This window comes from Suncus etruscus, chromosome 5 (assembly GCF_024139225.1).
Source record: "Suncus etruscus isolate mSunEtr1 chromosome 5, mSunEtr1.pri.cur, whole genome shotgun sequence".
NCBI lineage: Eukaryota > Metazoa > Chordata > Mammalia > Eulipotyphla > Soricidae > Suncus > Suncus etruscus.
The window spans coordinates 143,632,512-143,645,695 of record NC_064852.1 but is presented as its reverse complement, the minus strand read 5'-3'; the positions used below and the strand labels follow the sequence as shown (position 1 = coordinate 143,645,695).

The following is a 13,184-nucleotide window of genomic DNA, read 5'->3' as shown; positions in this document are numbered from 1 at the left end:
AACTTTAAATAGATTTCACTGCTCAACAATGGGTCTCAGCCAGTATACTGTAAAAAACAATTTCAATCTCTTTTTAATATTCATTCTCTAGAGTTTGGCAAACAGTGCTTCCTTTTGTAAATTTCTTTAGAACAGGCAGAGGATCTAAAAATCTTGATTTGGTAGAAACCAAGAATGAAAACTCTAGATGTCAGGTCTTATTTCAAAGACTGATTCAGAAGAGTTCTACCTATTATTCCTTTCATTATTAATAGACTCCAATCCTATCTTTTTCTTTTTCTGTCAATTATTTCCAATATAGATGAACCTTAGGTTCTTGTAAAGAGCCCTACTGTAGTGACTAGTCTGCCAGCCAGGGTCAACTTCTGTCCTCCCAGTGCATTTGGGACTGAGAGCATTCACCCAGTCTGATAACCAGGAAAGAACAGTTCCCAGGCTGATGAACAGAGACATTTAATTCCATTCCATCAATAGTTATATAGAACAAGAATAACTTGAATACTTTCAGGGTAGCAGGGCCATGGACATTGAAAAAGCATAGCCAGCGGGAAGTGAGGCGACAGAAAGAAGATAAACATAAACACTGAGGCTTAGGAATGTTGCATGAGAAACAGAGGGCAATAAAAGTGACCTATAGTGACTTGTATATAGGCTGTCTATATATAGTGACCAATATATTGACCAATTGACCTATTATGTATATATGTATATATATGTTGACCTATAACCTCCATTAAATTAAGTTCTCTATAAGGGAATAAGGATGACTTGGAATCAAGTCTGAAACTGTGATCATAGGAAGATAGCACCCCTCTTTGTACTGTCCTTCCTGTCTCTGGAGCAGTGTCTCAGAAGCTTTCACCTCAAGGAGAATCCCTGGAACATATGCTCTGCAGAGTTCCATCTGCCAGGTGATTCAGGAATAGTAGCACAGGAGGGATCCAACACCACTTCATAAAATGAGTAAATAGTTAACTGGTACAACTTCATTGCCCTGTGCCTCAACAACCATCAGCATTAGAACATCTTTTATACTAAGGTGACTAACTACGGACCTTTGTTCAGTATGCTTTTCATGGGGGCAGAGCTCTACAAGCCATAATTCATACCATTTCAATTGATCTTTAAAAAAATGACTATGAGGGGCCAGAGCGGTAGAGCTAGAGGTAATGCGTCTGCCTTGCAAGTGCTAGCCTAGGACGGACCGCGGTTTGATCACCCAGCTTCCCATATCGTCTCCCCAAGCCTGGAGCGATTTCTGAGTGCTTAGCCAGAAGTAATCCCTGCGCGTCAATGGATGTGATCCCTCCAAAAAATGACTATGAGATATTTATTATTTATAAAGAAAATCTGTCTCTAGCTAGTGAAGATATGTGAGGCATAGAAAAGTTAAATGCCCAATGTCACAGACAGTAGTGAGCCTGGGACTAGATCCAAATCAATCTGAGTCACCATCCAGAGCTTCCTAGATGTCCCATATTAGAGGAATGAGGTCCACTTTTGCTACAGATGAGTGTTCCCCCTGGGAAAACCTCCAAGAGACACCAGACCTAACTGCTGACTCAATATTTTCTGGGTAGGATTCCTCTTCCATAACCCCACTGTTTATTCAAGAAAGCTTTTATCCAATCCTTAATTGCTTCCCCCATACACACACCATATGTGAGTTTTTTCTTTTCTTCATGGTCTTGTGTATTTTCTCAATATCATTTTGCATGGAATGAGTCCCTCTGGCATGAAATACTCTTATAAATGTGAACACGCCTCAATTATTTAGGCAACACTCTGCATTATAATTGGCCATTTCTGTAAGTCACCTCTGCTGATCAGGGAACTCCTCTGTGCTTTTCCTATTCTCATTTCCATCTGTGGAAAGCTGGTGGAGAGCTCAGCAAATAATTGGCCCTCAATAAGGCCATCCCTAATAAGCATGAATGAATGAACAGCTGGATAAACCAATGAACCTTTAGACAGAAGGTGAGAAATCACTCTGTGGTGTTGTCTCTTAATTCATTCGCCATGCTTCTTTCTTGCCATCCTTCTTTAAAGAGGCATTCTTAGCAGACTGGAGGTTTTTAATAAAAAAAAATATAAAACACGTCAGAAATGTATTGCCTTAGAGAAAATTACTATGACAATTTCACAAGTTGAAAATTTGTTCCACATTACTGCCTCCTTTTTCTTTCTGTTTTAATTATTTCCAATACTGGTGAGCTTTTTTATACTGTTTTTTTCCCATTTAATCAGCACCTCCTTTACTATTACTGCTTTTATGATGACAACCTTTCTCTAATCTCTCTTTTTTACACACACACACACACACACACACACACACACACACACACACACACACACACCCCTGTGATGCTCTGGGGAGGTCATTTATCAGTTTGTGCTATTTCCACATTCTATTATGGAAATCAGCAAAGGTTGCAGTTCTAAGTTGTGCTGTTTGCATACATGATCATCAGTGACAGCACTCTTCATCGGAAAGGCTTTCTTTCAGATAGTCGTGGTATTCACATACATTCTCAGCAGCATTAACAGGCCCAAACTAGAGTGCTTACACATGTTTTGGTTGAGTATTCACTGAAGATTGCATTCCTTTGTTGTGGTCCTCACATTCAACTGGCTGCATTGCAGCCAGTAATCCACTGTGATTGTAGGGATTGCACAAAATAGAGCTTCCGGGATCCTTTTTGTGTGTGAGGTAACACAGGGGCTTGAATTTGCAACCTTAGACTCCTAAGACAGGCAGTGAAAGACCCTACGTTACTCATCCAAGCCATCTTGTGACTTTTGAGATTTTTAAAATACTGTGCTCTTGAGATATAACTATCTCATTTAAACATAATATCATTTTCTAAGAACATCATTCCTCACTTTCTCTCAGAAAGTATTTCCTCATAGGGATATGGCCCCTTCTGTATATCAGTACGAAAGTGAGAGGTCCAGAGAGAGGGCCAGCAGATAAGGCACTGCCTTGCATGCTCCCAACTCAGTTTGGTCCTTGGCACTCCATATGGTCTCTTGAACTCTGTCCTGAATGCAGAGTCAAGAGTGAGTCCTGGCCACTGCCAGGTGCTATCCCACTCCCCCAAAATTATACTAGAATAATCTCAGAAGAATAAACAGCTGAGGCTAACATTCAATTCTTAATTGACAAAATATGAACTTCATATACAAAATGCAATTATATTTTCAAGTAATGAACAAAACAAAATTATTTATGTTTGTGTTTATAATTTAAAATAACAGATATTAGGGATAAGTTTAATAAATTTAAAGTAAATGGGCATTAAAACTATAAATCCTTAAAAAATTAAGACACCTAAATAGAGAAATATTCCATAATTATGGATCAGAAAAATCAATATTGTTGAATTATAATAATTCCCAAATTACAACAGTTTTAATACAAATTCAGCCAAAGATGCAGTAAGTTGTTCTTTTAGAAAATGAAAAACTAGGTTTAAAATGTATATTTGAGTACAAAGAAGCAATGTGAATCAAAACAATTAAAAGTAAATTTGTAGGACATGCACTATCTGATTTTATGACTTGCTATTAAACTAAACTTATCAATAAAATATGATATTTGCATAGAGATAGAGTTCAGATGTACTCATATGTGGGCTTGTTTTTTGACAAAGATGCTGAAATACTAGACAGAAAATTTTTCAGTCATATGGACTGTTAGATATACCAATGTATATTTTGATAAACAGAACCCTATATGCATTCCACACAAAAATATTTACTTAATATGCATTAGATACTTTAACTTGAAATTAAAACTATAAAGCTGCTAGAAAAACAGAATAAAAATTTCAGTGATAATTGAAGAAAAATATTCTTAGATATAACACAAAAAATGCACAAAGCTTCAAAAGAAGAGTTGATCAGTCAGATGTTTCTGAATTTAAACTTTCTTCTCTTTCTGGATAACACTAACTATTCAGATACTAATAGAAAGATAAAAATCTATATCTATAAGTATAAGAATATCTATAAGTATAAAATGAAAATATTTAGCATATATAATGAAGCCGAAACTGCAAGAATAAGAGACACAACACAATAAAAACCAAGCAAAACATTTGAGTAAGAACTTCAACAATAATATCAAATTTACAATAGCCATGAGAGAAAAATTTCAACATTATACTCATGAAAAAAATGCAAAATAAAACTGTAATGAGCTACTATATATGCAATGAGCTACTATATATACTATGCAACATGTAGTAAAAATAACTCACCATGCGGTCTGAGCATATAGAACAATAAGACTTTTATACATTGAATATTGTTAAAGTAATAAAATGGGATCCCTGTGGTGTAGATAATCCCTGGTGCCTCGACACAGTGTGCAACTTCAAGCAAGCACCATAGCCAAGCACGTGAGCACTATAGTTGAGTCTGTGCAAATCTTGGCATTGCACCACAACAACAAAAGGAAGGGAGGGATGGAACTAAGATAAAAATTCCCCCAAAAAAGAAACCATAAGTTAAAATCAAACTAGCACAACTATTTTGGGAAAAAAAAAAGTCAAGAATCACAATGTACAGGGTAGAATGTTTCTGGCAACCAAACTGATGACCTCATGCATGCCAGGCAGGCACTCTACCACTGAACCATAAGCCCAGATCTTGACATCATAATCATACTATAGAAAGTATTGACCTGGAATAATCAACATACAGCTATTTTCTCTAGTGTATAAACTTTCAGCAATAAATGAACGTTAACATATTTTCTGTAAAGTTTGCCAAATGCCTTCTGCCCAGCCTCTAAGAAGCCTCTAAGCATCTGACTGCCCCAGGTACACATTCATCTTGGCGCAGTAGCTAGGTGACTCAGCATTAAATCCTCTGATGTTGGCTTTCTTTTCTGCTTTTGGAACCCATAAGGCAGATTTCAATTCCTGTGGCCAAGTTTTTTGGGTATTTTCTGTATCTGAATTTGAACCAGGTAGATGTTACACGAGTCGGCACCTTCTAAATCTAGGAACCAGCATTGTTAATTAACTTCTCCCTGGAACTAGAGTCCCCTATAATTGTAGAGTTTTCTAAGCTGCCACTTTTTGGAAACTTGACAGATTAGTTGTATTTACTTATTTTATTTCCTTGACCAACCGCCAGCCAAGATCACTGAGTCCACAACTAACATTTGTTGGAGACTCTCAGTGATTCTCGAGTACAGTAATAAAGGGGAATAGCCCAAGTCAGAACCAAGCCAAGGTTGCAAAAAAAAAAAACCCTGCTCTACTGCAATGAGGTTTTATCATCATTAAACTCCTTGTGGCCAGAGAAGAATCAAACAATTCCTCCCACCCCATAAAAACTTTGTCCTTATCATACCTATCTTACCTCTTCAATAGGCATCTTTACTCTTCCCTCTACACAAAAGAGATGATGATTTTATTCCCCAGAATTTTCTTCATTGTCTTCTATCACTGAAACTTTTCTAGTTCCTGCTTCATTGACCCCTCAACTTCCCTCTTCCCTCACACTCAAAACCTTCCCAATAATTGTGTGTAGTGTCTGTTTTCCTGTAACAGTGTCTAAGTCTGCTTGGACAATAACTAGTTTTAAGGTGAAACAGAACTTTATATACTAGGTGCTTCTCATACATAGTAGGAACATGAAACTTGTGTTCGGGAAGATGAATAGGGAGACAACATGAAGACTTTGAGTGATAGTTTTGACTAGAAAAGTAAAGAAAATATAATAAGAAAAGCTTTGGAGTAGAGTTAAGAAAAAAAAGACAGATATGCAGATGTGTTCTCCCTTCATCTTTACTACAAGAAAAACATTTGAAATAAGGTCTTGGGGTAAACCTAAAAACAGAATGAAATCCTGAGAATAATAAGGTGCTTTACAAGAGTGGCTAAGCCAGGCAAAAATGGCAATGCTGTCACTGTAAAGATAATTTTTTATTCTAAAATGCATGGGTCTAGACAAGAAACAGGGTGTTTGAAGTGATCTCTGGCCTCTAAGTAAAGGAGGAGAAGGCATTCATCATTCTGTCTGTTAAACAGTTAGGGGAGCAATTAAGAAAGTAGGAAAAAAATTCAATTCATGGACTGGAAAGATAGAACAGTCAGTAAGGCTCTTGCCTCACATATGGCTAACTCAGATTTAATCTCTTGGTATCCAGTATCATCCCCTGAGCATGGCCAGGAGTGAACTTCATGGCCTAAGTGCAGAGCCAGGCATATGTCCTTTGCACTGCTAAGTGTGACCCAAAATTTAGTAAAAAAAATATATATATATATATATTTATATATATATATATACTATTCATTGTAAAAAATTGCTTTTTTTAGGGGCCAGAGCAATGGCACAGTGGTAGGGCATCTGCCTTACACAGGGCTGACCCAGGACAGACCTCGGTTTGATCCCCCAGCATCCCAGACGGTCCCCTAAGCCAGGAGCAATTTCTGAGCACATAGCCAGGAGTTACCCCTAAGCATCACTGGGTGTGGCTTAAAAGTAAAAAAATTACAGTTTTCAGAACTCTACATTGTCACTCAGACCCTTGCTGTGACCCAGAAGTCAAGTCTCAAAAAATTAGGCACCAGGTATATATCAGGACTGAGCAAACCTCAGAAATTGGTGCATGTGACTGATACCATTAGAAGTAAAACAGGAGCAGGAATATTCTAAACCCAATAATATCTCTCTCCACCAAACTAAAAACTGTCACCCACCCATACCCACTACTCTTTTTAAGATGCCTATGGAAGAAAATTAGCCCATGAGATTCCAATTTTTTGATGAAAGGCATTAATTTAAATTCAGGCTCCAACTATCAAATGTGAAGTGGTAAATTATGGTACCCTTTTTTAAAAAATATCACACGCACTTAACTATACAATATGCAGATCAAAGCCTGCCCAAAAGCTGAATTTGTGACTTTGCAATGAATAATCTTGAAAGAAAAGGAGATTCTCAAGCAGCCTTCAAATTCAGACGGTGGATGCTACTTGGTCTAATCTAGAGCCATGATGCCACTATTCCCTCCTTTTTAGTTTTCTTTTGTTTGGTTTGTTTTGGGGCAATATCGGGTTGGGCTCAGAGTTACCCCTGGTTCTGTAACCAAGGATCCCTCTTGGTAAACTGGGTAACTACATGGGATGCTGGAGAGTGAGCCTGGATTGACTGCATGCAAGACAAGCTTCCTATCCTACGCACTGTGCTATCTCGCTGGCTCTTTCATTGTTTTGCTCCTACCTAGTTTTGTACATGTATTTGCCCCGCTTTCTTGGTTCTTGCCATTTATAAATTTCCTACATTGACTTTCTCTAAAAGGAGGAGCACCTGAACATTTTTCAATACAGAGATTCAGCCAGCTCACCACACATGCATACGCTTTCCTTTGTCAGTCACAGAAATGAAAGTGGACTAACATTAATATTCAGCAGAGTCACCTAATATCTGGAAAAGGAAGACTCAGGAGATGTGTTTCAGTTAAAGTTAAAAAGTATTTTTAATTTAAATTAAATTTAAATTAAAAATTTTAATTAAACTAACAACAGATGCTTTTTTAAATGTATTACTTTTGTTTGTTTGGGGGGGCCACACCCAGCAGAACTGGGAGGTTACTCCTCGGTCTGCACTCAGAAATTATTCCTGGCAGGCTCGAGTAACCATATAAAATGCTAATAATTGAACCCGGGTCAGCCACATGCAAGGTGAACACTCTAGCTGACAAGACTACTTTAGAGAAACACCAAACTGAAAAGTTCTTGCCTAAAAATGTCTTTTAAAACTGGATACATTATTTTTTTTTCAAAGACTGATACAGAGATTAGCTTAGTTTTCACAGTGACACTGGACCAGATTTAGTAGATGATCTTCTCACCTGAAAATGATATAAAGCATTGCTTGGTGGTATCAGAAATGTCAGAAACTAGAGGAGAGATGGTAACCTCAGAACATTGTTATTAACTGATGCAGTTTGTCAAACAAACTAAGATCGCATGCAGGTTGAAATCCACGTCTTAGATCAAACAGGTTTGCCTTAGTTTTGTTTTTATTTCTTTAGACACCTCAGACGACTGACTGCAACTGAAATGGTTTAAAATCAATTTTAACTCACTTTCTATTCATATTAGTATGAGAGAAGGGAGCCAATTTCCCTGGTTCAGTGGCAAAAGAGGCTAAGGGTTTCCATAGCAGAGAAAGAAGTTGATTTCAACCCAGACAAAAATTTCAAGCTTCAAGAGCTATGTCTGGAGTGCAAAGGATTTGTTACCTATAAAGTCCCATCCAGCTGGGAGAGTAAATATATTGCAGGACAGAACTTAGAATTTGAACCAGTGCCAGGTCAGCTGCCTCTGGAGCCCTGGTCTGTGATTCCAGCTTTCCAGGCTGAGGACTGTATCATTCACAGATTTCCAAGCAAAGGCTTACAAAGAAGAGAAGAGGAAGACTCAGTGAGAATTGACTGTGTGACTGTGAAAGTGTGTGTGTGTGTGTGTGTGTGTGTGTGTGAGAGAGAGAGAGAGAGAGAGAGAGAGAGAGAGAGAGAGAGAGAGAGAGAGAGAGGAGAAAGAGGAGGAGGACAGGAGAGAAGAGAAGAGGGAAGAGAGAACGAGAGTGAGAGAGTTCTCATTAAGAGAGCATCTATGATTTGACAGTCGCTCTGCTGCTTCTGTTCTTGCTGCTGCTTCTGCTGCGGCTGGATGGTCTCTCATTAGTTGAAAAGGACTGTGAGGGTGAGAGGAACTGCAGTTCTGAAGATTGAGCACTGCTAACGGGTCTACCTGCCAAACAGATTCTATGAGATTTGCTGTGGGATTGGAAACTTGGAGTTATTACTGCCTCATCGACCAGTAAAAGCAGACAGTGCTACAAAAGGAAAGGTAAGAGGAAAATTGTTCACTTTGGGGTATGTGGGGCAGGGGGCACCGGTGATGGAGGCTCAATGGCTTGCAATTTTGAAGCAAAAGAATTAGAGTCTGAGAGCAAATGCAAAGGCAGAAGATTCCTCCCCAGCTTAATTGAAGGTTTTCCCCGTGCCTTTTTTTTCTTTATTATACTTACTAAAGCATGGAGAGATTTCTTTGTATTTATTTTTTTCCTGTGCAGATATTACTTATGGTTTCACATTGGTCAGTGTTTAAAAATGGGACCCTTTATATTTTTTATTTTTATTTTTTTCTGGTTCACTTTATTTAAGCATTTGACTCTAATAAAAGGGAACAGGTCTCTCTAAACTGTGCTGGCCAGAACAGCAACTGATTCTCCACTTGAGTTGCAGTAAGGAGTTTTCAGGACTATATAGAAGCCCTAACACTGCAAAAACTATGATAGATGAAAGGAGAAAAAAGCATTACCCATATCTGTGACTTGGCCAGACATGGAGACAGAATGAATGAACATGGTCTTAACTTGTTTTAACTGTTCACAGGGGGGAGGCAGCCACTCTGAAAAAAAAAAAAGCCTGGAGAGAAGATGTTTTGAGTAGAGTGTCAGCCCAAACTTCAAGCCCCGAAAGATGGAAAATGAGACAGTGAGTGAACTGAACCAAACACAGCTTCAGCCACGAGCTGAAGTGGTCTTAGAATACCAAGTGGTCACCATCTTACTTGTACTCGTTATTTGTGGTCTAGGCATTGTGGGCAACATCATGGTAGTCCTGGTGGTCATGAGAACCAAGCACATGAGGACTCCCACAAACTGCTACCTGGTGAGTCTGGCCGTAGCTGATCTCATGGTCCTGGTGGCTGCTGGCCTGCCCAACATCACAGACAGTATCTATGGTTCCTGGGTCTACGGTTATATTGGGTGCCTTTGCATTACTTATCTCCAATATCTGGGCATCAATGCATCTTCATGTTCAATCACAGCTTTTACTGTTGAGAGGTACATTGCAATCTGTCATCCCATCAAAGCCCAGTTTCTCTGCACATTTTCCCGAGCCAAAAAGATCATCATCTTTGTGTGGGCTTTCACATCTATTTACTGTATGCTCTGGTTCTTCCTGCTGGATCTCAATATTCACACATATAAAGATGCGATTGTGGTATCATGCGGTTACAAGATCTCCAGAAACTACTACTCACCTATTTACTTGATGGACTTTGGTATCTTTTATGTTGTGCCCATGATCCTGGCCACTGTGCTCTATGGGTTCATAGCTAGGATCCTCTTCTTAAATCCTATTCCATCGGATCCTAAAGAAAACTCTAAGATTTGGAAAAATGACTCAACCCATCAGAACAAGAACTTGAATTCCAAGTCCTCTAACAGATGTTTCAACAGCACAGTATCATCAAGGAAGCAGGTAAGTAAACTTGAGCCTCCCAAATCCATAGAGAAAATGTGCACTAGAGTGTCCTGTGAGATGGGATCAACTTTGCCCTACTGAGCAGGTATCCAAACTGAAATACAGCTAGCAAAATTGTCTCAGTGTAAGTTTCTGTTTTACATATTAAATTCATCTCTGAAGTAACTGAAGACTAATAGTGGATCAGTAATAATGTGAGAGCACAGAGTAGACAGGGAGATAGTGCAGCAAGTAGAGTGCTTGCTTTGCTAACCTGGGTTCAATGCTGAGTATCCAATATGGTTCCCTGAGCACTGAGAGGAGTGCTTCCTGACTGTTGAGCCAGGAGTAACCTCTGAGAACCACCAGGTGTGCCCTCTCCAATAAAAATGATAGCACATTCATAGGTACCAGTGCAAGTGCTATTAAATATAAGGACACAGAATCAAAAACTTTATAATTCCACTTCTTTTTTTCCCTTTATTAAACATCTTGATTACATATATGATTGTTATTAGGTTTCAGTCATGTAAAGTATAATTCCACTTCTAAAGCGTGTGTGCCTCGCTGGAAATAGTTATCAAAATATTTAGATTATTTTTGTTGTAGGGAGCAGGTAATGTGTTTAGTAATTTTTTTAATTTCTAAAAAATATTAAAGTTTCTTTAGTAATTTGTTTGCAGGGCAAATGTTTTTTAAAGTAACTTTGATAAGAGCTGAGTCCAAACTATAACAAATTATGTATATACCTTTTAGATGGATCACAAGACACTTAACAAAGAAAAGTTTCAGGTTTATTTGTTTAACTGAGGAAGGATTCTATCACTTTCTTTCCTAGTTCCTGAAAAGTGACCCAGTTTGCAAAAACTAGAAATGGACTTGGTTCAGACAATGCTCTCAGGAAAAAAGACCAAGCTCATTTTGTTATAAAGAATGATTGAAAGTTTTGAAATGTTTACTGTTCCAACCAAGTATAACTGAAAACCTCTCTAGGCTGTCACATAATCTCAGTTCCCTGGAGTAAGCTGACTAGTGGTTTTAGTTGTGAATGGGATTCTACTTTACTACAAAAATATGGTTCATAAGAAAATACATACTCTGTGTTTCCACATTGCTCATCACTATACTTTTCCAATTTTTACAAAATTGCTCTTTTTTATGACTTAACGTTTAGTAAAGTTCATGTTCCTCCTTTGCTAAATGAAATAAACATCTGAAAATATCTGTTCTCTTTGCTGAAAAAAAAATCTGAAAAAAACTGTCGAATTCAACATCATTTTTTTCAAATTAGTTGTTTTTCCATTTTTGTTTCTGGAGGGAATACAGGTGTTTCTTTCTGTGTTTTAGGTAAGAAACCAAGGTTACTTTTAAAAGTTTGCATATGGATCATCCATGGTATTATTTTTAAACTCTAGATTGCTAAAATATGAATAATGGTAACTGGACAGATGGGCATACAGTGAAAAAAGCTGAGAATGGAAGTGTTTTATATACATGAAATGAACAATGAACTAATACAAAAATTGTACAGAATTTTAAATGATTCAGTAAAACTTGATTTATATACTTTGTTATTAAAAATGCCTGGGTGCTATAAAGGAAATATCTAAAACTATTACTAGCTCTGAGTTTTCTACTACTTTGTATAAAGTAGTAGTACCTCATACAAAGTATATCTGGCCATGTGTTATTCAGTAATTGATTTTGAAAAATTTAGAGAGATTTGCCAAGACAAACATTAAGCAATACAATATGAGGACAAGAATCTATACATCTAAATTAGAGGTCAAACATAGGGTCATATTTGCAACAAAGAAGGTCAATGACTAGATCCATTTCTTAACTTTAGCTATATATTTTTTTAAGTTTTGTCTGATCTAATGTCATCCCTTTCTAGTATAGTCATTAAGATCTATCAGTGTTAATAATGTCAGTTAAATGGCTAATTGTATATATTTTTTTAAGTTTTGTCTGATCTAATGTCATCCCTTTCTATTATAGTCATTAAGATCTATCAGTATTAATAATGTCAGTTAAATGGCTAATTGCTTTATTCATTCTATAATTTCAAAACACTTACAGTTGGACTATCATTGCAGAGGTTGTCTGATAGAAGCCAAGGCCAATGACTTGGCTCCTAACAGTCCTGGACTTGAATATCAGGGTCCTAATTAAGCTGTGTGACCTCTGTACTTAGAACTCTGTTCCTGAGTTTACTCATTTGTAAAATTAAATTAAAGTAACACAAAGGGTTGCTTTGAGGATGTTTGTATAGACACATCTAAAATAGTGACTATTAACATATATTTGAGTGTTTCTTAGCCTCCTTTTGAAATTTTTAATATATAGCATCTGTAAGGGAAATACAGATTTGCAAATATACTCTCATTGCTTAAACAGATAAATTGTTGAATTATTGTGCTTTTTGCACGGCAACTTCTCAAAGGAGAACTTCTAGTTAAGGTATTTGAAAATACACAGGAAGCCAGCTGTTCCAAAATGCACAAATAGGCTGTGGAGTGAAGGAAACCTTGTTAGAAATGTCAATAACTTGCTCACTGAGAAACAGGGAATGACATATAACCCAAAGAAATGCATTTAAGTAATAAATTGTTTAAATTAGTCTGTATTAGGGATGGAGTGAGAGCTCAAGTAAAGAAAGAAGAGGATTATAGGCTACGAGGAAGAGAAGGCTTTGTGGAAAGGGTTGTATTTGAAAAGGCTCTGTGTGAGTGGGATAATTTGGAAAGCAGAAGTCAAGAGAGACAGTGCTCCACCCAGAAAAAAATGTACTTGGTGAGGGGGGACACATGTTTGAAGAAAGGAAAGGAGGATTGTAGGGGGGAGGGGCATATTTATAATATGGAGTGATTTGGTTGATTCAAATAAATGTATTTGGTGAAAC

General features: G+C 37.4%; 2 protein-coding genes across 2 annotated transcripts in view; both read left to right on the top strand.

Annotated features, from left to right (window-relative positions):
- Nucleotides 1–13,184, top strand: part of ENY2 (ENY2 transcription and export complex 2 subunit) — an 851,639-nt gene that overhangs the window by 625,102 nt on the left and 213,353 nt on the right. The window lies entirely within an intron of this gene.
- Nucleotides 9,509–13,184, top strand: part of TRHR (thyrotropin releasing hormone receptor) — a 38,509-nt gene continuing 34,833 nt past the window's right edge. The window contains exon 1 of the mRNA XM_049773907.1: nt 9,509–10,297. Within this exon, the coding sequence (XP_049629864.1) occupies nt 9,509–10,297 (789 nt within the window). The remainder of the gene's footprint in view (nt 10,298–13,184) is intronic.